General features: G+C 41.9%; 1 protein-coding gene across 1 annotated transcript; it reads right to left on the bottom strand.

Moving 5' to 3' along the window:
- Positions 1-1,363: 1,363 nt before the first annotated feature.
- On the bottom strand, positions 1,364-22,788 carry pdcd4b (programmed cell death 4b). Its single transcript, XM_063202362.1, has 12 exons — positions 22,673-22,788; positions 21,995-22,104; positions 21,260-21,577; positions 16,103-16,197; positions 15,838-15,951; positions 13,496-13,717; positions 4,888-4,985; positions 3,966-4,080; positions 3,502-3,609; positions 3,204-3,314; positions 2,797-2,936; positions 1,364-2,120 (listed from the first exon to the last, which is right to left on the bottom strand). Exons 2-12 carry the CDS (start codon positions 22,035-22,037, stop codon positions 2,057-2,059), a joined length of 1,428 nt encoding a protein of 475 aa, XP_063058432.1. The 5' UTR covers positions 22,038-22,104; positions 22,673-22,788; the 3' UTR covers positions 1,364-2,056.
- Positions 22,789-26,386: the final 3,598 nt, after the last annotated feature.

Raw genomic sequence — 26,386 nt, 5'->3', positions numbered from 1 at the left:
TGTCTACAAACTCAACCTTCATCCATGCTGATGAATGCCTTCTGTTCCATTGCAGAACGATAGACCTTTCTTGCCATCATCATGCCTGAAGTGAAGTCAACATTTCGAGAAGTTCTTCCCAAGCAAGGTAAGCATGCAGCCAGCAATCAGAAATAATAGTTTCTGAAACACTTGTGTTGGATGTGTGGACATGTATACTATAATATACTATATACCCCCATGTGTTGAAGTACCTCCGTGCAATAGTCTACAAGGCTCTATGGTAGTGGGGTCTTTCCAAGTACAAGCAGGACTCTACGTAAACCAGCATAGCTGCTGTCTTTTCTTTTTGGCTGGTAGAAGAAGATTTACTAGTTGCCACTTGGACTGATAGTGAGTGTGTTTTGTTAGAACGATTAACACCCACTTTGCCAAATTTGGCTAGTGATTAAAAAGTTAATTTATAGCCCTGTCCCTGATTGTAGCCATCTTTTTTCCCCAATCATCCACCCTTCAGGTCAGCTGTCCATGGAGGATGTCCCCACCATGGTGTTATGCAAGCCCAAGCTGCTGCCCCTGAAGTCGGTGACTCTGGAGAAGCTGGAGAAGATGCACCTGGAGGCCCAGGAGATCATCAAACAGCAGGAGCTGGCAGCCAAAGAGCAGAGCAAGGACCAGTGAGGGGAGGAGGAGGAGGGATGCGTGTAACAGAATGCTGCCCTACCAAGACTGGAAAGAGGAGTAGGAGGAAGAGGAGGGGTGTCTGCAACAGAATGCTGCCCTACCAAGACAAGGAGCTGTAACTACGCCAACCTTGAAACTGAGCAAAATACCTTCAATGCCTTGGTGTTTGGTTGGATATTGTAGTTACTGCAAATTTGACATAGCAATTTATAAACGGGACACATTTGGACTGAAAAGCCTCCTTTGTCACAAGATGGAGGTGTAATGACCATTTTCAGTCTAATCTCGACAAAATGTGTAGTTACTACACTTTGCCTTTGTAGGGCAGAATGAATGCATCAGCTGTTCTGGAGGACTGGCCTTGTACATTAAGTATGAGAATATATTTTGAGAGTGCTTATTTTGTATGCTTATTTGTTGTTTTTGATAGTTATATTTAAACACAGTTCAGTTAGGGAGATGGGCCTACTCTAGTTTCCCCTTTTGTGAAGAATGTCTACTTTACACTGAATCTGTGTACAAGCTGTCTGAATTCAAGGCTACATACAGTACATGGTTTGTTACGATTCAGTGCAACATCTCTATCAAGTTAATTTTAAAGTTGATCATCATTAAATAAAACACTCATCACACTTGAATACATTTCATCATCTCACAGTTCACATTAAATGAATTGCTTCAAGAACTCCAGTAAACACAGTGACCTGTTATGGTGTTCCCCACATGTTTTTAATGAAGTGTAAGACAGACCACAGAGCAATATTTGGTACATTTTCACACACCAGTGTTATGAAATACAAAAATAAACGTTCTTGACACACACACACACCCCCGTCTGTGAAACTATACATGTTTTCCATTGCTCTACAGTGCCATCTTAGTTTTCACCACTAAGTAAGGATGCTTGTAAAACAGAAAAACAAAAAATAAAGTCAAGCAATGGCATAGAAATAGCATTGGGGCAAGGAAAAGAAAAAAAATGCTTTAGAACATGCCCCGCATATAAAGCTTTTTGTTTTTTAAACAATCTGACCATACAAACACTGGTCTACAGTAAAGGAGTGGCAGTGAACTCAAGAATACAAAAAACATGGAATGACCGTCAATACAAGGTTCTGGCACTTTCTGGGTTAGCTTATATCCAAGCACCTTACAACAAGGTGACTACATACTGTACTAAATTATCAACTCCTTCAGTCTGAGAAAAAAGTGCCATGTTTTTTTTAAACCTGTCATTTTTTTTTTTTTTTTACAAAAGTTTTACATTCTTAAGTTGACAGGGAGAAGGGTCTGTACCTAAATGACAAAAATATGAAGGTTTTGCGTGAAACTAACTTTAGTTGTTTTCTTATTGACCTGGTGAGGAGTGCAACGACTGGGGAGAAGAGCTTCCTCAGTATAATATTTCCATTTTGAGATGTCCGCCATCCCCTTCACTCATGAAACGCTTCCTCCCTCTGAAAGAAAAGATGGTAAAGGAAAAAAACAAAACATAAGATCACCTGAATATTTAATATATGTTGATTCATGAGGACGATCTAAAACCCAACAAGTGTGACAGGGCTACACTTACATACCGGTATTACATTTCAAATTCAAAGACAATTTTCCAACACTTTCTCTTATTAGAAATCTGTCTTTCATTGAAGGCCTTCAAATTGTGGATGTGAGTTGTACATTATATTGTATACTGCATATTGGATGGATTGATGGATTTGGTTTACATTGCCTTTTTGCTTAAAGGTGCACTGTGTAATAATTGTAGTAGTTTATTTACAGAATTCATGCTGCCCATTCACAAATGTTACATTTGTCATGAATACTTACAACCACCATCAAATTCTAATTGTTGATGTGTCTATATAAATTGCACTTTGATGAAAAGGTGGATTTTCCCCATGAGAAAAAAATACCCTGCTAAAAAAATATCCTGCTACATGGAAAACGTACCCAAATTTGGCAATAGGCAACACAGTTTCAATGAGTAGTTTAAGTACCTACTTTGGCCACAATCCTACACAGTGCACCTTTAAGGCACTCTGTTTCTAGTGACGTATGACAGTCATCTACCACATGTGGTATGACAGAACTTAGGATTTGGGATATTTTGGGTGAAATAGTCAACATTCTTACCGACATGGGCACAGATCCCTGAGTCTTTTGTCTATTATTCCGACGTTGAAACTTTTGTCGACAAACTGCTCCAGCAGCAAGTACGCACAGGGAACGTCAATGTTGATTTCCCCAATGTCCATGTAGATCCTTTGAAATCCCTGCAGGAGGAAATGTCAATATGAGTAAATCTGTGTAGAAATTCCTGCTTTGAAAGAAACGCCTGAAGCTTTTTGCTTGAACCAGTGAGGCAACATTGGAGGATATCAATGTCTCAATCTGGTTTGAAATGTTCCAGTTTTTAATAACTGCAGACAATGATAATGTGCATCTAAACAGATGATTCAAGTGTATACATAACCCGTTACGAAAAGGTGATCTAAATGAACACATGGACTGCATCACATAGCCACTAGATGGAACCTTACCCTTCTCATTTGGTCTGCGGTGAGAACTGTCGACTTCCATAAGAACTTTAGAAGCCGCAGAATCATCTGTAATGTTCTGTCCCCCTTTGATTCCAACACCATGACAATGGCCTAAGGAAGAATAGTAATGACAACAAGTGAGAATCAAAACTCCAACCAACATGAACAATGACAATTGTTCACACGTTTCGTATTGCATAGTAGTAGCTCATGGGTAGTAGTATGGTAGATTTTTCCAAAATATCACGCCTACAGACTTTATCCCAGTTATATTTTCCAAAAGCCTTGTGATGTTTACCTCGTAGACGAACTCGTGATGAAAATGAGGAACTTCGAGCTCCTTCAGACAGCGCTCGGCCTCCAGTGTGTCCCCAGACAGGACATACTCCTTCAGCAGCAGATTCACCTGAATAACACACGCAAGACCATTACTCTTAAAATCAAGCTGTTTGATAAAAGTGTAGCCTCGGCAAGAAAGATAGACACTCACGTCAATCTTAACATGTACTAAATTACAGTCACATTGAATCTGGTTTGCTCGTACTGTTATATACAGTCACAGTCAAGAACAAAAAAAATAAAAATATTTGACTCTTACTCTTGATATCTTGTATAGCATGGGTGGGGTGGGAACCTATGGCCGGTGGGCCATTTACGGCCAGTGAGGCAGTTTTATTATTCAAGTGGCCCCTTGAATGAAAAAGGTTCCCCACCCGATGTTGTACAGTAGCATTTGACTGAACAGGTCAAAGGGAGTCTTACCTCTTTGATGAGCTGATTGACAGGTCTTTGGCCACCACCAGTGCCCCACAGGTTATCGATGCGTAGCCCTCCTCTGTTCATTTTCAAGAGAACGACTGCACGATCCAAGGCCGATCTGTTGGTCAAATCAGCTTTCATGTTAGGACTTCAAATATGGGAACATCAATGAAATGGTACTTGGAACAGACACTATTGACATGAAGTGAAGAAACTTGGAAGAACACAGGAATTGTTGGAAAAAAAATCTCGAAGGTGCTCTTTGGTGTGGGGGGAAAGAAACAATGTCTTATCAAAAAAAGGCACTCTTTCTTGTGCAAAAATGATTAAAAAGCCTTTATTTAAACATGGCTATTCATTTAAAAACATGAGGACAGAGACACTATTGACAGTTCAAGTGACTGTGTATGGCATGAGTAGTAGTACTTGTTAGTAATGGGCAATGTGCACTCATAAACCATGCAGCGGTCGTAGTAGCAATAGTAATACATAATAACCTCTGCCTAGTGAACTGAATGAATCAGCTGATTGAGATGAAGACTGAAACATATGGGTGGTCCCTTACAACATTTGAGGGCAGGTTGGCCACTAGTACTTTTTGGTCAGTGTTGCCAGATGGAAAATGCTGAATTATCGTACCAAAACCTCTAGATTGTCGTTTTGGGGGGATTTTTGGGAGGACATTATCGTACAAGACCGAAATTGTTGTTTCAAGGCATCTAAATGAACTGAATGACAACTCTGAAATTATCGTACATCATGGTTTTTTGATCGTACAGAGGACAAAATGGGCAAAATTATGGTACAAATATGATAATTATCGTACATCTGGCAACACTGTTTTTGGTACACTTCCTGTATGTATTTGTAGTGTACATGAAAGACTTGACTAGCAGAAAACTTTGTGCTGGCAAAAATGACCCACCTGGCATGTTCACAATCCACTTTCCCTTTGTAGCTCTCGATGTAGGATTTGGACAAGATGTCGTCTGCCACTGCCCGGGCAATGAACTGACCCACAAGCTGCAAAGACAAAAGACAAAACATTGGAATGTTGTTTATGTAAAAAGGCGACCTCGCAGGTCAATCGTCACAATCTCACTGTGAGGTTCACACCCTTCCTGACTAACACTTGGCCTTCAGCACCACCAGGCCCATGGAGCACTCAAAAGAGCACAAGAAAAAAGTCCGGGAGCCGTGGGGTTGAACCCAGATTTCTTTGATAAAGTTTTTTTTTTTGCTTTATCTGATAGATTTTAGGCAAGTCTTCAAGATTTCAGACGATGCCCGGTGATATCCCTTGAGCATTTCCAGATTTTGAGCCTTTATTGTCTCATAAATGCAAATTATGACAAAAAACTAAAGACACCTAATATTACTGTGAATAATGTTACAAAATGTACCAAATTGCTTATATTACCTGAAAAACATTCACATTGGACTGCCTTAACACTGCCCTTATTGAAACAAACCCAATATGGGGTAATAATTAACCCTTTCATAACAGCAATCCCACAAATAAGGCGAGACACTGTAGGTGAATAGGGTATTTTTTTAACTTGCAGATATCAATATGAAACTTTATCAGATGATTACTCGTATGAATTGGAGAAAAAAATGTATTACAAGTTTTCTATATTTTATGTTTAAATATGCTAATTAGGCTATTATCTAATTAAATATGCACTAATTTGCATATATTTTGATGCAATGAATCTGACCACCTGAAAATGCCAGCTTCAAAAGTCCTTTTTTATTTTGTTAATATTGTACATACAAGAATATATACTGTGGTTAACTGTGGCTTTCTCTTGTTATCCAGGTACAGAGAAAATACTGCTAATAACCTTAAAGATGGCCTCTCAACGTCATTTAATTAATATTGCCGTGTTCCCAATTGTTATTGAATGTGTTACGCGTTGGTCCTGTTTTAAAAAACGTTCTGGTTGCTTTGTTTCAAGACGTTTTTGCAAGCTGGCAAGGTGGCTTGTGGAGAAACGAGAGAGTGTTCCGTGTTTCTCGTGGAAATGCGTCTCTGATTGGCTCACTCCTCCTGCTCTCGAAGAAACGCGTCTCTGATTGGCTCAGTCCTCCAGTTCTTGGAGATAATGTAATGGGAAACAGGGTCGCCACTTCCCCGGGTGGTACTGCACTATAGGGGTGCCAATGGAGGCGTGCAGGCTCCATTCAGGGCTGTGCTCTTTCGACAGCGACCCCTAGGCGAGCTGCAGGCACGGAGCGACCAGAGTGAGCTGGCTTTATGTATGAGGCTTTGTGCTGTGTGTGTACCCATAGAGGTAGAAAATAACACTAGAGGTGACCCCGCCCCCCTTCTGACGGCAATCTGTGGCGGCCATTATCTGTAGGTAGGTCTGATAAATGGAAATGAATGGACAAGGAGGCTCACCTCTGTCAAAAAATGGCTTAACAATGTGAAAATGTCCATCAACACACTCTACAAGGACAATAGTTGGAAGTGTGTTACTAAATATGTGCAGAATTAATATCATTCGATTTTTATATGTATTTTATCGACTCACATGATTTAAGTAGATATTTACCCTGACATTTCAAATCTGGTCTTTGATTGATGGGTTACTTCATATTCACACAGTTTTAGTCCATTTTTTAACAGAGGTGGGCGTGTTCTCCATTGACTTGAATTGACTGAAGGTGCCTACACTACCTACAGACAATGGGAGGCGCCATGTGCCACTTCCCAGTGCTGTCGTGAATTGCCATGTCCACTCTAGTGTTATTTTCTACCTCTATGTGTGTACCTGAGAGTAGCAACCAGCTGATAGCTAAGCTAAGCTATGTTTCGGGCCACCAGACGTTGCTTGTTTTGAAAACAAGCAGAAAAAAATTACTCGACATGTTTTTAGATAAATGGGTCGATATAAACCTTTGTGGGCAACGCCTTCTTTCGACGTGACGAAACAAAGAAAGGCTTTCGTGATTCGCTCGTTTCTCTGCATTATTTATGTAAATTGGGAAACACCGGGAAACACAGCCAGGATAGTTGACGCACCGCTATGAGAGCCTTGCAAGTGAGTTTAACTTGGGGTGACCGTCCGATCTTCGAAAGGAGTGAGTAAAACTGAGTTTTATCGGAAGTTGGCCTTTAAAAAACGCGATTTCGGCCTATTTTTATGCATTTAGTTATATAAATCAGGTCATGAATGACAAATCAAGAAATGCCTCAGTAAAAACATTCACAACATTGCTTAGAATAAGACTGTAAAGTATGGAACGGATTGTGCATTATGAGATCCTGCATAACATCACATCATGACAACATACATGACAACATCGCCGGTAGGTATCCTACCAAAAATAGCCAACACAAAAGAACCCCCCCCCCCCAAAAGAAAAAAAAAAAGAACAACAGAGTAACTGGTGAGCAGTCGTTGGCTGTTCCAAAAGATGAGTAAAGAAATGACATACATCCAGTGTATCCAGACTGGTATTGAATGATCACTTAAATCCATAAAGCCGTCAAATAAGATCTGTACATGCATTTAAATTTACACAGAAAGACCTATATACACTGCAACATACCGTACCGCACGCTCAGAGACACTGAGAGAGAGAGAGAGAGAGAGAGAGGTCTAAACATAGGAAAACAGCTATACATTATACTGTTGAGTCAAAAAATTAAGTCAATCCAGTGTATCCTGACTGGTATTAAATGATCACTTAAAAGTCCATAAAGCCATCAAATAAGACATGTACATTACATTATTACATTACATTACATTGCATTTGGCAGACGCTTTATAACCAAAGCGACTTTCAGAAGAGGACATAATCAAGCCAACATCACAAGCAAATACAAAGTGCACAGGAGATATACAGAACAACAAGTGCAATTACAAAGAGGGTTTAGTTTTTTTTATTTTGTTTTTTTTTTTTAATAATAAAGAGGAAATAATGAGAACACACACGCACAAACACACACTCACAAACTAAACTAAACTAAACATAATGTCAGGATTCTGCCCTGGGGCAAGGCCAGTTCAATCATTAGTCTAGTAGATTCTCTCGAAAGAGGAATGTCTTTAGTTGTTTCTTGAAGGCTGCAAGAGAGGTGCTTAGTCTTGCTGCCTCTGGGAGACTGTTCCACCACTTGGGAACCACAACGGAGAACAATCTTGACTGGGAGTACCTAGAGCGACTGGATGGCAGAGCCAGACGGCTTGTGCTGGATGAGCGCAGATCTCTTCTAGTAACATAAGGCGTTAGTAGGTCCTTCAGATAAGCTGGGGCCGTTCCTGTGATGGTTTTGTAGGCAAGGGTCAATGCCTTGTGCTTGATCCGGGCGGCGATCGGTAACCAGTGCAACTCAATAAATAGAGGAGTAACATGGGTCCTTTTGGGTTGATTGAATATCAACCGTGCCGCCGCATTCTGAATCATCTGCAGAGGCTTTAGCGCACAAGCAGGTAGACCTGTCATGAGTGAGTTGCAGTAGTCAACGCGGGACAGGACCGTGGCCTGGACCAGTCATTGTGTAGAATATTGTGTCAGCACAGGTCTGATATTCCGTACGTTGGACATCTGGATTCGACAGGTCCGGGTGACCGAGTTGATGTAGTTGGAGCATGACAGCTCATCATCAATCATGACGCCAAGTTTTTTGGCGACTTTATTTGGGGTCACGATGGTTGAGCCTATGCATTTAAATTTGCACAGAAAGACCTGTCTACGATGGTGTCACGATGGTGGAGCCTATGCATTTAAATTTGCACAGAAAGACCTGTCTACACCTATACAACATACAGAGTCCTTAACACCTAAAACACCTATGCCTACATTATATACACTACACACACACGCGCGCACACGCGCGCGCACACACACACACACACACACACACACACACACACACACACACACACACACACACACACACACACACACACACACACAGTAAAGCTCACACAACATTGGTTCGGCAGCATCCCAGACGAAAACATGCACAGAAAATGGTGCAAGGCACACTGTTTACAGCACAGCTACATTTCTTAGAATTGCAGGGGCTTTTACTCTTGCAACCACATCTGATCATCTGTAAAATGTAGTCTGGTGCCACTTTGACATTTTCTGGAACACTTATTGGTATCAGTGCTTTGTTGCATGGGTCTTTCTTCCATCCAAATGCTTCAGGAGATAGTTCAGGTGGAGTGTGAACCAATGGCCGCCACAATATTGCTTGAAAATGAGCCCTTTTCACATTCTTAAGAAATGCCTCTGTTGTTGGTGGAAGAGCATCCAGGTTAGGTGAAGATAAATTACCTTTCCCATTCTTTTTTCCCCATACCACCAACCTTGTATGTGACATGCTGATACTGTCTGGAATGCCATAACATGCCGACACAAAGTTAGTGGCCTCACTGGAAAGTTGTTGGAATGGTGCCAGCACATTACCAATTGATGTCAAGTGATATCCAGCTTTTAGGGTCTTGATAACAAAGCCTTTACCAATACCAAAATAGGATGCCGCAGTGTCACACCCTGATATGGCATGGGCTGGTAAAAGGTCAATTACAATGTAATTTTGTGGATTTACAGTTTTAATTTTATCTCTTTCCATGTTAATACGACCACCACTGAAATTATGTACTTTGTAGGCAAACAAATAATCAGCCAAAAATGATGTAATTATTACTTACAATTTTTATTTTGTGTTACAACAGCACAGGAAGAGTAAATAGCAATGTATGAAATGGTGAAATTCTGTGTTGAATTAGTAATCCTTTCTGGGTATGTCTGAGCTGACACCACCAATATTCGCCTAAATGTTCCATATTTCTGCTTGACAAACAGCTAGTTATGTAATTGTCTAAAATTTATTTGGTACGAGGACACTTTCTCCACTTTGATGTGGCAGGCCTACCACCCAGTGAACGAAGTTGAAGGCATACACCCAGAATGCTCTATGGTTAATCATAGTGCAGTTATGAAGCTGTCAAAAGCTTGCGGGCTATGGCTGCAGCGAAATCAACATGAAAGGGTTAATATCTGAAATTGGCACATCACCCACTCTTATCCTGATGGGTAAGTGTTGGACAACTACAAACAGCAAAACCAAACAACCCACTATGAGATATAAAGCCACGTTTGGCAAAATGTTGGCCTTTGTGTCTCCGACTTGGAAAATCAGGCTTTTTGGGTGAATGCCCCGCCCCCAAACATGCATGACCCCACCCCCACTGATGTCCATACCTCACCACCTGTTCTTATACACATCCTACCATGTAAACAAACACAAAATAAGTATGGTATAGGGTATTTGGTCAGCATAACATGAATTGGGAGCCAAACACTGTTGTAATCTATGGCTGCAGCACATCAAGCATAAAAGGCTCAATATCTGAAAATGCTCAAGGGATATCACCGGGCATCGTCTGGAATCTTAATAGGTACATCTTAAGCAACCACAAACTGCAAAGAAAAAAACTTTATCAGACGAAACTGGGTTTGGCTGATATTTGGCTTTTGGCTGCCGGACTAAAAAGTACGGAAAACAAATTTACACTCTGTGCATGGAAATATGCATGCATTTCATGTTATAGAATAACAATGAAGGAGGGGTCCACACATGATTTCTAATGAAATTATATAGTGAGTTCCGTGTTTTATATTCCCATTACATTTCAGACACATGTCTAATGCGACTTCCAAATAAGGACATAATCAGCACACAATATATAGGGGAAATACAGAATAAAAAAGGTAAGCAGGGTTAGCCTTTAATAAAGCAACAACTCTTGGCAGAGAAGAGTCTTCATAAGCTTCTTTAAAAGGTTGAAAGAGAGGACCATATGCTGGATCTCAAATGGTGCACTTGTGCACTTCAGTGTTCATGTTTCAGTGCGTATGGCGTATTGGTTATGCACTGAAACATAGTGTGCGAAGTGCACAAGTGCGCCATTTAAGATCCAGCAATAGCCTTGTGGCCATCTTGTACAACATTCAAAGTGATTCTTGTCAAAGCAAACCAGCTAAAATTCCAACAACTAGCTCTACAAACACCAGGTAAACCGCTATTGTTTCGGGACCGAAAGTGACAGAAAAAAACCACACACACACCCACAACCCATAAACATGTTGTTTGGGTATTTTCACCCCTGCTGGCCAGTCCCAAAACAAAAAACACACACACACAAACACAAACATGTTGTTTGGGTTTTTTCAGTCCCAAAACATTGTTTAAAGAGTGAGTTCTGGCCCATAGCATGACTCAGGCGAATGAACAGCGCAAAAAAAAAAAAAAACATAGAAAAAAGAAAACACAGAAAAAGCAGCTGCCGTTGCAGTTCCAGGCAAGGCTGAACAAAGGCCCTGATAGCATTGTAATCTACCGTCCAACAGCCAGACTGTTATTCAAAGAGCACAGAGGGAGATAAAGGGAAGAGGGAGGGACAGACAGAGCGCAGAGAGAGAGAGAGAGAGAGAGAGAGAGAGAGAGAGAGAGAGAGAGAGAGAGAGAGAGAGAGAGAGAGAGAGAGAGAGAGCACAGGGATGGTGTGGTGTGACGAGGCCTTCACACGTCTACTCAGCCATACATTAACTGCATGGAGGGATGGAGAGTTGGTAGGGAAGGAGAAAGAGGAGAGGGGGGTGCTGATGAATGAGAGAGAGAGATGGATAGATGGAGAGGAGAGGGAGAAAAAGAGAGACAGACAGGCTGGACGTTTCAACTTCCTACGCTGAGCTGGCTGTTTCGCAGCAGCCACACACGCACACACACACACACACACAATGGCGTGACTTCTCACGTCTGTACATCAGCTGAAAGGAAAAAGCTGAAACACATCGCGCTGTGTCTCGGTGTCCATCTGTCTGTACTTGTCAACACTGCTGTATCTGCATCTAGTACATCGTCACATCACAGCTGCTGACAGAGAACAGAAAGCCCCAATCACCCACACACGCAAACGCAGCTCTTCCCCTGCGAAACCACAGCCAGTGCAGTGCAGTGCACATAGGCAACACAACAACATGGCTCGGTCAACTCAGGCACACAGAGCAAGTGACAAGTTCCACATTCGTTTGTAGATCAGCTGAGTGCGGTTTTATGCAGAAGTGCACGCATGAACCTTGACAGAGAACAACACGCAGCTCAAAAGAGTATTTCTGGCACCTGGCACGCTCACATTTTTTTTTGCCGGCCAGTTCTGCCGTAGCCTAGCAGTTTGTGCAGGGGCTTCCCGTGTATGAAATCGATTTCTACAGTAGAAACCAAGGACTGAATACTGTTGTCTTTGGTCAGGACAGTCATGAAGGCAATCACAAGCATTTATTTTTCTTTTCTTTGATTGATCTTGATCGGAAAATCATCATAATTAACCTGTGCCCACAGCATGAATAGGCCTGTAACTCGCTACATAGAGACATACGTACATGGCCTACTTGGCCATGTAATATAATGTAGGCCTATATTTGCAAATAGTGCACCCATTGTATTGTTGTAAATAAATACATAAATTAATAAATAACCGAGATGAACTGACGGCATACTTTAATGTTCCCCCGCAACAGATGTAGGATTCAGTCACACAAGACAGCCACTGCCTTGCCCAGTTGGTGGGGGGTGGGCATGTTCATGTTCACAGTCACACACACACACACACACACACACACTCCCTACTGTATAAGCTGCTTTCAGGCTTAAAACTCCAGAAGAAAATCCAAACTGTCTGGACTTTTGTTGGAGTCGATTGTTCACAAATGAGGTGAAGCATGAAGTATTTTACCAGAGGAGGACAGTGTTCAAAAGGAAGGGAACAACAAAAAGCGAGCCTCCTGTTCACCTCGTTGAAACCATTTCTGTTGATGAACAAGCTAAACATGTCAACCTTCCCCAAGGCACTTGCAAGAAACTTCAAGCAAACCATGAGAAACAATTCATCACGCTTATCTTCAAATTAACCTTTGAGAGTGTACCATCACACCGGTGTGTCGGGAATGTTTGGGCATTGGAAGTTCTATAGAATTCTGGGCGCCATACAATACAATTTGGAATTTTAGAGTCTTGCATTGTTATAGAACGCATTATTTTTATAGAATGTTCAACAACCCCCACTCTAAAAGTTAAACCTTTAGACTGCGCCTATGAAAAACACTTTAAAAATGCAGGTGTTCTGGCAAAGCCTGAAAGAAGCTTGACCAACTTTATGACCAGCGACCGAGCAAGAACCATACCTGCAAACTTATCAGGATTGGAAAAACCTTTTCAGATGTGTACGATTACCAAACATGACTCATTTTGAGATCAAGGTGTTGACTTATTTTCGAATCAACATGACAAATTTCACCAACGCCTCTTTTCCACTACCGTTTTACAGCTTGACAAAGCACGACTTGGCCGCCACTTTTTGCTTTTCGGTTGGGCACGACACAGCTCAATCGAAGAGTAAAAAGTGGCGTCTGAGTCGCGATGTGTCCAGCTGTAGGCCTACCAGAAAACAGGCAGTGGAAAGAGGCATATGAACTAGTTTGCTGGTATTAAGAACAAACAATGTTACCTGCGGGGCAGCAGGCGTGTCCAGCACCAGGTCTGGTAACTCGCGGAGGAGTTTATCGAAGGATCTCTCCACGTCGCGTTGGCTCAGCACCTTGCCGCACAGGGCGCTGAGCAGCCGCGACGTCAGCTCCCGATGGCTGGCCTTGGCCTCCAACGCCAGCGACACGGCCAGCATGGGCACGCCGCTACGCATGGAGCCCAGGTTCAACTCCCGCAGCATCTCCTAGCACGGGGAAAGAGGAGTAGTGATTAGAGTTACTTAGATACACCATTAGATACCTGACAAGTCAATATGGCACTACGCATGCTGCCCAGGTTCAACTCCCGCAGTAGCTCCAAGCATGGGGAAAGAGGACGAGGGGACATTATACCATCAGATATAAGACAGTGATAAAAACATTATAACATATCAACATAATAATACAACTGCTTTTTTGTAAGCCTTCATAGTTCCAGGAGTCATTTCATTAGGGTTCAACATTAACATTTCCAACAATACAATATGGCACTACGCATGGCGCCACAAGGAAGACGTGGAGGCCATTGTACCACTAGATACAAGACAGATTCATATACAGCAACAGAACAATTGGGACGTTGAACCACTTCGATGACCCCCTTCATTATGATCAGCATCATACCTCTTCACTGGCAGTCAGTTTGAACATTTCCAATAAGATCGCCCTCTGCATGGAGTCTAGATTCAGCTCCCTCAGCAGTTCCGGTTATGAGGATGACGGTGCAATGGATATCACCATGCGATAAGACATTCGTAATATATAATCCAGGACTGGGCATATTTTACCACCTTTATGGGACATTCCCACAGAGAATTTCATTCTATGGGATATGTCCACAGAGAGTTTCATCATTAGCGTACAGCCCTTCACTTGGTTGAAATTTTAACTTGTCCAGCAATACCGATACTCAGAAGAATGCCCGGGGATTGTTTTTAGTTTTTTGGGGTTTTGTCTTACTTTCTACCGTGCGATCGGTGTCAACTGACATGTCTACACGTAAAAATCGCCAGCCAAAACACAAGCATGACAAGGCCACGGGCCACAAAAACAGAATCATGGACACAGCAGAGTTCACTGCGGGCAAAAGGGCAGGAAGCAGGAAGCTTATCTCTTCTGCTGGCCAGCCAAGACTCTCAACCTTAATGGATCTCATTAATAACACCTGTGCTTGACGTTGCCACTTACTGGAGAAGTTGGCAGCTCTGACACTCTGAGTCCATTACATCACGATCACGTCCCAAACAAAAGGTGTTACAGAACTGTTAAAACTGACGATACAGCAAACCACAAATGTCTCACATGGCGTTCTAGACCTCTGAGAGCAATACCGTCTTGTATTATGTGTAGGCTGCTGAACACGTTTATTTCCTTTGGGCCAAATAAAAGGAACGCTACTCTACATTACATCGCACTCCCAAACAAAAGGGTGTAACAGAACTGCTAAACTGACAATATAAGCAAACCACAAGTGCCTCAATGCCATTCTACACCTGTGGATGCATTACATGACAGACCTCCAGGGCATAATTTAGCCACCAAAGGTGGGAGGGGAACATTATAGCGAGACTGTCATCTCTGACTTCGTTTATAACAGGAAGTGCACCTAAAAAGATGTACTTTACATGCCCCTCCCAAAAATGTGGTTTTAAAGGGACAGTTTGGTCAATTTCAACATGCAGTTGTATTGCTCACGCTACCCTTGACTTGTCAGTACCTGGTGATGCCACATTTTTCGGCTCAGCCCTTTCCGAGATATGAGCAATTCTAATGGGGGCAGCGTTTGTTTACATTTTTAAAAAATGAAACATAGGCCAACTCCAAATATTTTCCCAAAAGGTACTGCTGTTTGCTAGTTGTTTGCTGATGTTTTATAACATTTTGGATGTTTTTGGGAATAAATAAAAATGTTTTTTTGAAATGTAAACAAAGAGCTGCCCCCATTACAATGACCAGGATCTCGGAAACGGCTGAAGAAGAAGAAGAAAAAATCTCAGGCACTGACAAGTCCAGGGTAGTGTGAGCATTACAACTGCATGTTGAAATTGACCAAACTGTCCCTTTAAGTTAATAGAAGCACGCATTTACTGTACACATGGAAACACTTCAAATCCAAGGGCTCACTTCACAACCGGACCACCTACTGTTAACCAGGCAGGCTGAAATTAGACCAGCCATAACATAAACCATCATGTACAAACATACCATTACTGTATTATGACCAAACTAATCATGCACCTACAGTATAAGAAATAAATCCAGTAAAGTCCAACCAAACAGCAATCATAGTACATCATGGACACATTTTTATGAAAAATATACTTACTGCAACTTCATTTGTATCTCCGTGTTCAAAGTACTCCTGAACGATTGGCGTAACAGTCTTCTCAAAGTCTTCCTCGTCCAATGGAAGGACGAGCGTTTCGTAAAAACAGTTTTCCTATCAGAGAAAAAAAGCACAAACATGCATCAGCACTGGTGACATTGGCAAAATGAAAATATTTGAAAAATCAGTGCCATGAGAGATTACTGTTGCAACTACAACATGCACCTGTTAACAATGACCTCCAGACATGGGTTGTTTTCCATACCTGAGCTTCGTCGTAATTTGGATCCTTCACGTCCACCTCCTCCACGTCGTAAACCTCTCCTGGAGTTCCCCATACTCCCTTACCTCCAGCACCACCTGACAAGAAGAACCAGCAAGACTAGTTGTAACCAGAGCTCTACATTCACTTCTCATCACCAGTCAAAATGACTAGTAGGTGTTAGTATTACTAGCCAAACATACACTGACTAATGGGTCAAAGAGGCTAGTAAGTTGGAATTTTCTACCAGCCAAACTGAAATTTCACCAGCATTTGCTCGACTAGCTGGTTGGTGTTAATTTAGAGCCCTGGTTGTAACAAATTGGCCCAATGCTCACATCTGGAAACCCACATGCGAAACGGTCCAAAGTAAAATCAATCGTACGAGGTCAGTTCCGCAAACCCTTTAACCTGCAGCACCACCGGAGAATAACCATTGATATGACAAATTGACACAAAGTTTAAAAAATAAAAAAACAAATTTCATGGGCAGCTAGGTATACATGTAAAGCTGTTCCCCTTGCTGCAGAGAATAAACACTAGTGGTGGTTACAATCAACCAAGAGTTCATATCACAAATCCCACATGTAAAACATTCCCAAATAAAATCAAGAGTTTAGCTGTCCATAACATTTCACCGTCAGAGCAACCAGAGGAAAATTAACATCAACGTACAATCAGCCCAGTGCTCACATCTGGAATCCCACATGTGAAACGGTCCAAAATAAAACCATACGAGGTCAGTTCCGCAAAAACCCTGAGAACAAGTTTTAACAAATGCAGGCAAGGTCACAAATGTCATGGGTAGCTAGGTATAGAAAAAAAGCTGTTCCCCTTGCTTCAGCACCACCCGAGAATAAACAAACACTAGTTGTAACAAGCAAGAGCTCATATCACAAATCCCACATGCAAAACATTGCCAAATAAAATCAAGAGTTTAGCTGCCAATACCATTTCACCTTAAAGGGACACTGTGCAGGAAATGGTCAAAAAAGGTACTGCAACTATGGTGCTTATTGAAACTGGGCTGCCTATTGCCAAATTTGATGTTTACATGAAAGTTTACTAAGTAATAAACAAATATTTTCTAGTATGGTCCAAGCACAGTCATTTTTGCAGCTAAAAATGGCTATTTTTGGAAATTCAAAATGGCGGACCATGGAGAAGATCCCCCTTTTCATGTATGTTTCCAGTCATAATGAATACTTAGAATTTGATGCTGGTGGTAAGTATTCATGAAAAAGGTAACATTAGTGAATGGGCAGCATGAGTTCTGGAAATAAACAACTAAAAATCTCACACAGTGTCCCTTTAAGAGCAACCGGAGGAAAATTAACATCAATGTACAATTAGACCCAGTTCACCAAATTCCACAGGTACACGTGAAATTGTCCCCGGCCTCCAGCACCAACTAAGAATAACTATGGTAATAGTTATAAAACTACCTAGTTGTATTGACAAATAAAAGCTCACAAATTCAATGGGATGGGTACACATGTGAAGCTCTCCCTCAGAATAAGTCTAGATGAGGCCTACACAAATAATATTTCAGGAGATTGGTGAATTGTACAGGAAGGAACCGCATCTCTTAACAGGATGTTTCAGAACATAGAGATGTGAACTACAACACAATATATACACACACCACGGAACTGAAAATATGCCACTTGAGAGATGCGAAGCAATCATTGGTTAGACTTCAACTAATAAAAACCCTTTTTAAAATGAATATGCCTGACTCAAAGCCTCACAGACACTCTATACAAAGGATTTGAAAAAAAAGTTAATTCTGATCCAAAACAAACTGCTATGAACACCCACATGTGTTTATGGATGCATATGGAGTAGAATGAGAGGAAAGTCTCTGCCTCTTTCCCAATGCTGATTACAAATGTTCACGTTGGGGTGATGGTTTGTCTAATGTGGAAGTTGTAGCTCAGGGAACACCATGGTATGAAGGGAAAAAACTGCATTATGCAACATTACATAATACTTTAAAATGTATAAAAATTTATAATATACATTATATACATATAATATACATTATATACAGTATAATATTATTGTACAGAGAAAAGGAGAAGCTACACATTCAGCCAATTTCAGCAGCTCTTTACCTAGTCCCACCCACCGAATAACACATTGGACAGGACATGCTGTTCTCACATCCCTGCTGAACTAAAAATCTGAAGTTTGTTCCACCCTATAAGGATGAATGAGAGGAAGGCCTTTGCATCATTCCCAATGCTTAGTAAGCTTAGATAGACCATCACCCCAACGGGAACATTTCTAATGAGAAGGTGTGTAGCCCAGGGAACATCATGGTATACAATGAAGAAGAAAAAAAGTCATTATGCAACATTACATAATACTTCGAAATGTACAAAAATGTATATTGTACAGCAAAAAGGAGATGCTACACATTCAGCCAATTTCAGCTCTTTACCTAGCTCCACCCCCCTAATAACACATTGGCCAGGACGTACTGTACCCTCACTGCAACACTTCTCTGCTAAACTAAAAATCAGAAGTTTGTTCCACCCTATAGGGTTACCCCATAAGGGGTCAGGAACATAGTGTGACTAGACTTGCATAAGACATATGTTCAAGCTCGAGGAGAGGGGAGACAGACTTGACAGATTGCTTGTTATGCAAAACTGCACAGACTGTTGACAAAATGTAATACCCTTCCATCGGCCCCCCTGCATAGGCTCCCTCACCCCTCCCCCAACCCTGACGCACACACACACACAGCTGTAGTACGTATATCCATCTAAATATAGGGCCATAACATGCACAGCTGTGCAATGGTACATTGTGTCCCCTCATCGCATCTCAGTTCGGCTCAGAGATTCAACATCCCAGCCCCAAAGTGTACCGTGTATGTGTTTACGTGGCCGGTGGGGGCGGGCAGGGAGGCACCTTCGAAAATTACAAAACAGGAACTTCGAAACAAGTCCTGGCTCTGATAGGACAGGCCGGGAAGGGTTGGGTTGGTTCAGTGCCGTGCCTACATGGCATTTTTTTTGTACGTTACATAACCCAGTGGGATGTGCAGTGCAGTGTTACAGCATTGGTATTAAAGTCAGTCTGTCAGGCAGTCAGGCAAGTCAGCCAAGCCTGGCCAGCCCACCCCCAAGGCACCAATCAGAGTCCTTTATACGGCAACTAGGTCAGTGGGCAGTGGCTGCTTATGTGTACATACAGTACTTGTGCATGTTTTGAAAGCCATGGCCCACTACCACAGAAATCCAATCAGTTGTACACTTACATAAACTACATTTTGAAGAAAAAAAAAAAGTCTCTGCACAGGCTGTACAGCGATTTTGTTTCTGTACAATTTAACATTTGTACCAAAAAAGTCCAATTGTACACTTGCATAAAAATAAATAAAATAAAAAAAGAAGATCTGCAAACTGAAATCTCTGCAATCAAACATTTGTCAGTGAGGAATGCCTACAAGGGGTCCACATAATTCCTGTGGTTTGGACTTGAAAAAAAATCTCTGCACAATCATTTGTCCCCTCTTTAGAGGCCAATGCCTATTTGGGACAGGGTCCTTGGCATATTACTGTAGAATTCCAATGACTTGGGACATTAAAATAAAAAAATCTCTGCACAAAGATGTTTGCCTGACTCCCTCCTACGTAACCCCCCTCATGCCAGAAGGATTAACGTCCCACTCAATCACAGAAGACTCTGAACAGATTTGCACTACTGACTCACATCTTTATCTCTTGAGCATCATAAAACAAGATAGCGAGCACTGCCGTTGACTCGAGTAAGTAAACACATAAGAGATTAACTAAGTGCTGAGATCTGCTCTAAAGCGAAAGGAGATAAAACAAACAAATCTACGGTGTGTTTACCAATTGGAATTACCCTTCGCAAACTTCTTTTCCTACAGTTTCAATGACACCATCATTCCTTGGCTACAAAAAAAAAAAAACTCCCAAAAGCAATTTCATCAGAACAGAACGCTACATTTCTTGTGCATTCAGATTCACTAATGGATTCACCCCTCTGAAATGAGTCATCTTCCGCCACCAACAGTGAGACAATACTTTCGATTCAAAACTATCAAAAGAACCATTTGGCCAAAACCGAATGATCATTTTCAAGCAAGTAAAAGAAATCTTAACGGACCAAATGTGAAAAATGTATTATTTCACTACAAAAGTACTGCTGCGGTGAGTTAGCCAAAAGCCCCAGAGTTCCAAGCAGATCAGTGGTGTGGTGTTAAAGGGACCACTTCAGTCAATTTCAATATGCTGTTGTATTGCTCACGCTGCCCTTGACTTGTCAGTCGTACCCGGTGATGCTGCATTTTTCGACTCAGCCCCTTTCCGATATCTGAGCTATTCTAATCGGGGCACACATAGGCCTACTCCAAATATTATCCCAAAGGTACTGCTGTTTGCTAGTTGTCTGCTGATGTTGCATAACCTTTTGGATGTTTTTGGGAATAAATTAAAAAAAAGTTTTTTTTATATGTAAACAAACCACTGCCCCCATTACAATGACCAGGATCTTGGAAAAGGCTGAAGAAAAAAAAACACTCAGGTAGTGACAAGTCCAGGGTAGTGTGAGCATTACAACTGCATGTTGAAATTGACTGAAGTTATCCTTTAAGTTGGGTGTGCGAGTAGTAGGCTCATACGCTGCCCCCCTTGGCCCTTGCCATCTGTTTGGGAGCCAATTGGTTTAGAGTGCACTCGAACACAGAGGCAAGACAGGAAGCAACAAACAGCTTTGGAGGAGATCACACACAAAGTAGGACTAGGTCATGCCGGTCGACACCTCTGATGATCACAAAAGCTTCTCCTCACAACAACAACAACAACCATAGTGCATGAGGGTATTCCAAGAACAAACCTGGCTATATTGACCTACAGAGAGGCGTGAAACCTGCTAATAAGTGTACTGCTGTTGTCATTTAGTGGAGAAAATGAGGACACCGGGGTAAATTTACCTCAATATCTAGGTTAACACGTTTTTTGGGGGATTTTTTTTGTTTTTGTTTAAGTTAAACAAACTTTCAAATCACAATGAGGTGCATGCTTATATGAGTGGTCTATAGAAATTATTCATCATCATCATGAAACTGGTTCATTTCTGAACCACCTGGGAACCCCCCCCTGTTGCACTGACCACACATACCTTTCTTTGGAAGTCCTCTTCCCTTGCCCAAGCGCGATTTCCTGTCCAGCAGTTTGCTCTTGGGGCTGGTGGGGGGTGCCGTGTGACCCCCTCGCACACCGTCCCCGTTGTCGCTCAGCGAGTCCCCGCGGCCGGAGTCCCGGGACGAGTTCTTGCGCAGTCGCCGCTTGGCTTTAGCCTTCAGCCGGGCCTCTTGGAGGCTGGCGGATGTTTGGGTTGGGGTCGAGATCCAGTTGCCGTTTATCTCGTTGTCGATTCTTCTAATCGTGCCCTTGTCCTCGTCGCCAGATAAGAAAGAGTCGCTCAAGTCGTCAGCATCTGTGAGGAGGGTTGTGACATGACATATTTTAATGTATTCAATTGTAACTTTCCTTGATAGTTTTTTTTTTTTTTTTTGGAGTTGGGCGTTTTTCTGAAGCGTGATGACGTTTTGCCTCTTTCAACAAAAGTCAATGTAGAAAACAAAATGAGTTGACTTTGGCTGCACCAAAACTGTCACGCATGAACACTATTGGGGATTTTGCGTGGTGTTGTTGTCAACAGTTAATAGTCTCTATTCATTCCATGCCAGGACCATGTTCTGACTGAGTATCAAACTGACTGACAACAGTTCATTGAGTAGTAGCTGCTGCTGCAGAAATGCAAATTGGGACACACACAGACACAGCTGATTGTGTATGGTATAACAACAACATTTAAAAAGACGTGGTGGTAATATCACCAAGGATAACTTACCAACTGGGTTAGCGTTCAGCCATGCTTCGCACTCAGTTGCCATTGTTTTGAAGAAAATGTTCCGCGAAAAAGTGACGTTATGTCAAGTGTACAAACTGTCCCTCGAGCACCTGAAAGAACACAACATACGGACGTATATCACGCACGAGGAACTAGGGCATTTAACCCCCTCGTCACTCCAAACAAAACACTGAGGGAAAATCGTTCAAAAGATCACTTTACTCGGCAAACTGCCTGTCCAGACAATGATTATTTGTACGTCGATGTTTTGCTTTTACACCATTTCGTTAGGAATGGACGACAGAATTGGTGCTATAATCCTGCATCGACGGATGTTAGATAGATAAGTCAATTCATTAGCATGTAGCTAAGTATGTAATAACATTCTACGACTGCATTGACTTAACAGGGGACTGACCCTGCAACCTGCATGTTTTCCAAGTTTAATGGTTGTATACAATTATCTCAGTGTGAAGAATATTGCTATTCAACTAGATTTCGTGCAGCGCTAACTCTGAATGCGCACCAAAACAAGCCCAGCACAAACATAATCAGTACGTCATCCTAAACACCACAACAGAGACCAACATGGTCTTCGAAAGTGCTTGATGTAGTTGCATGCAGAAACGCTAAAGCATGATGTACCACTGCTCAATCATTGTAGGAAAAATCACTGACCTGCCTCGTCGTCGACCTCAAAGTTAAATGTGAAGCTGCGAAATTTCTGTTGTTTTTTTGTGTCGTCTACCCAGCAACGCACTTCAAATATACTATCTGTAATTTTTCTGATTGGCTAAGCAGATGACTGGCGTGTGTGGAGCACCTATGAGAACGGGCCAGAGGCTTTTCTGGTATTTTCCATGAGGCTTTGTTTGTTTTAGGTCAGAAATGCTGCCCCCTCTGTTCAAACGGGCATATTGCAGCACACACAAAAAAATTACGTAATGTTGAAGCATCTGTCGACAGTGGGCTTTTTACACTGATTTGTTGGAGAATCAACTTAAGCATTAGACCTGTAAGATACTTAAAACAATGACCATCTATTATTTTTAAAAGAGCATTAGCATGATTTAATATAAACAGAAAATTAACAGGCTTCAATATGCACACAAATAGTTCCACTAATATTCCACAAATAGGCCTACAAGCTATGTTCCAACGCCCGTGTCACGCAAACGGCCTATCAAATGACTTGAATGGTTAAAGAAACTGAACACTAGCTGATGGCATGCAGCACCTTTTGAATCATATGCATGTCAACTATGGCATTCTGAGAAAATGCCCTAAAGAATTTTCCACCAATATTCCTGGAAAGAAAAATAATAGACCTTAGGGACCTGAGAGGCCTCGTGGCCTTAACCCCTTATCACAGAGCCTATGGTATAACCATATTGTCCTCAAAATGGTAAAGACAAAGACTTAATCTGTGACTTGGGACTTGGTAATGTCGTCGCGTTGGTTTGTCTGTCTGTTTGTCTGGCTGTGTGTCTGTTTGTTTGTTTGTTTGTTTGTTTGTCAGCAGCATAACTCAAAAACTAATCAACGGATTTGGAAGAAACATTGTGGAGTTGTTGATAAAGGCCCAAGGAACAAGTGATTAAATTCTGGTGGTGATCCGGATCACGAACCAGAACCAGGACTTTTTAGAAATTCTTCATCATTGCTGGCCTATATATCTAGACGCCCCTAGTGACCAAAAAATGAATTGCGGGGACTCCACAAAAAGAAGGCAGAAAGACAGGTGTAACATAGTCAAATGTTCTATCATGCAGCTTCCTTGGCGGAGGTCTGCACTCTCTGAGTGTTTCTAGTTTATGGTGTAATTGAGATTTTCCTGTGTATATAATGGAAAATGTATGCAGTGACCGTCAATGGGCCCATCTGCACAAAGAGGCTAGCCGCTACGGGTGGCAAAAATGATTATAATGAAGATGTAACATTCATACGTTTTTTAAAAGATGTATTGACAAGATTTTATTACGCATTCCTAACTAATTTTGTATTAAACAAAAATGGAATGACATAGAGTAGGCCACAAGTTTGGACACACCTTCGCATTCAATACATTTCCTTTATTTTCGTGGCTATTTACAGTACATTGTGCATTTTTGCGGAGGGCATCAACAGTGCGACACATGTACAACTATGTGCTTAACAAAACATCAATCTAGCAGTTGTCCAACAACGATGTCAGCAGCTGTCTATCCACCTGACGTCAACACGGCACAACTGATGGCCCCATACGTTTCAAAAAGCTTATTTTTTTTCTACTTTCAAGTAAAAACACACAGTCAAGTCAATCTTAATTGAACACTCAAGTCATCCATTAAGCTTATGCCTAACTCATTAGAATTGTAGAATTAGAATTTTAAGACATTTAAACTTCTGACCTATACTGTAGCCTACATTGGTCATTTTGATTTTTCAGTGAGTAAAAGTTATTTACGTTACCAGATCAGGGGACAATTGAGGGAAGTCAGTACCCCTTTTCTTAGATTGGTCTTCGAGGAACTAAGGAAACTAAATACCCCACTACACCCCCCCACCTAAAACCATAAATCATTCTCCTAGAAATGGCTTGGCGGAGCGAGTGTAAAAAAGTGTGAAACGTCAGCTGACGTCACAGAGATAACAACTTCAAACTCAAGCCAAGGATTTCTCAACAGGGGCGCTACAGCCCCCCAGGGGGTGTTGAGAAGGATACAGATGAGTGGGGGCGGGGCTTAGTTCAGGACCTTTAGCTCAGCGGTATCGTGCTGTGTGTCCCATGCCTTAACTGGAGCGCTGACTGGTAGGTCGTGGGTTCGTGCCTCGAGTGGCGAACTAGCGCTAATGACCTCAGTTTCATATGTACGGTACACATATGGCCTTGGATTGTGCCCTCATCGTAGCAGACCTGCTTCTGCTGGAGACATATTTGTCCATGGCTGTTCAGCCATCATATACAGCCAAAGATTCATTTAATTCATAATAGACTGTCTCTGATACAGCATTACAGCTGTCCAGGCCCAGGGAGAGACAAATGGGTCGGTTTGGTTTTCCCAGGCCCAAGGAGAGGCGGGGCCCAGAATTGGGTCCCCATTATATTGTATGCATTGAGAGAGAGGAGGGGGGGTGGGCTTCTCAGTTGATTTTGTCCTGGACCCAGTCAAAGCTGTCTGTGACCAAGAAGACCACTGACAGTGTTTGAGAAACGATTGAAGGCATGGGAGGAAAGAGAGAAGGCCCAATGGCGGTATCTGTAGCCCCATAATGCACGTCGTTCCACCAGTGGAACGCTATAATAGTCATTGAAAATACCATAGTACTACACTACTATGATGACATAACACAGCATAACATAGCACCTTTAGTAATGCACTAAGACTTGGTCATTGCCATTCTGGTAACAGTAAATGTATAACACCGTGTCATCACGGGTTAAAACCACCATGCACATGGGGGTGCTGTGGTACACTGTGAGGAGCATCTAGAATGTACATTGGGGACCCAGGTTCTGGTCTGGCCTGGGTCATTTTCTGGCCCTGCCCCATCTGTCTTCCCACTTCTTTTCTGTCAGATCTTCTTTATCCTACCATAATGAAGGCAGCCTCCCCCCCCTCCCAACAAAACAAAACAAACAAAACACAAACTCAGAGTGTGCAGCACACTCTTGCCTTTTTATGATTATCTCTAGCCTATCAGGTCACTAGCTCCTCCTCTCTCTAAATACAACTTTCCCTCATTTAGCCTATAGTCTCGGAGGAAGCCTACTCAAGAATGAATGAGTATACAAAAGGAAAAAAAAGATGGCGAGAGAGAGATGAAAGAAGAAGCTGTTTGACAACATCCGAAGATGGACAAATGAAAGAATGCAATAAGGTGAACAAGCGAGAACATGGGGAAATGGCATTGAAGGATCAACAAAAAGAAACAATAAGAAAAAGCAAATAGTGTTGCCAAATAGGAGGCGGGTCAATGGAGACATTATACACACAGCCCTCAAAGGGCTTTTTCAACGCAGTTCTAGGGGAGCAAATGAACGAAAGAAGAAGGAGAAGCCGATTACACATCTGAAAGAAGGGAAAAGAGATTTGATCTATGGTTTAGCAGAAGGCAGTCTTTTCGTAGGTGAAGGACAGAGGGGGCGGCATTTAGTTGCCATTGGGAGACATTAGTCCATTTTAATTTTTAATAAGGAGGCGTTGGTTTTCTTATGATGAGGTCAAGGGGGCGTTGGGAGGCTTATGATGAGGTCCAGGGGTCGTTGGTTCAAAAAAGGTTGAGAACCACTGCGCTATAAATAAAGTTATTATTAGAGAAGGTCAGGGAGGGTTAACAATTTTGCACAGCCAACCTAAGGTTTTCAAGTGAATTTAATTTATGCAGCAATTAAATGTTTACATTCGATTT

The sequence above is a fragment of the Engraulis encrasicolus genome, chromosome 1 (assembly GCF_034702125.1).
Source record: "Engraulis encrasicolus isolate BLACKSEA-1 chromosome 1, IST_EnEncr_1.0, whole genome shotgun sequence".
NCBI classification, from domain to species: Eukaryota; Metazoa; Chordata; class Actinopteri; order Clupeiformes; family Engraulidae; genus Engraulis; species Engraulis encrasicolus.
The sequence above is the reverse complement of the archived record's forward strand: the minus strand, read 5'-3'. Positions and strand labels throughout refer to the sequence as shown.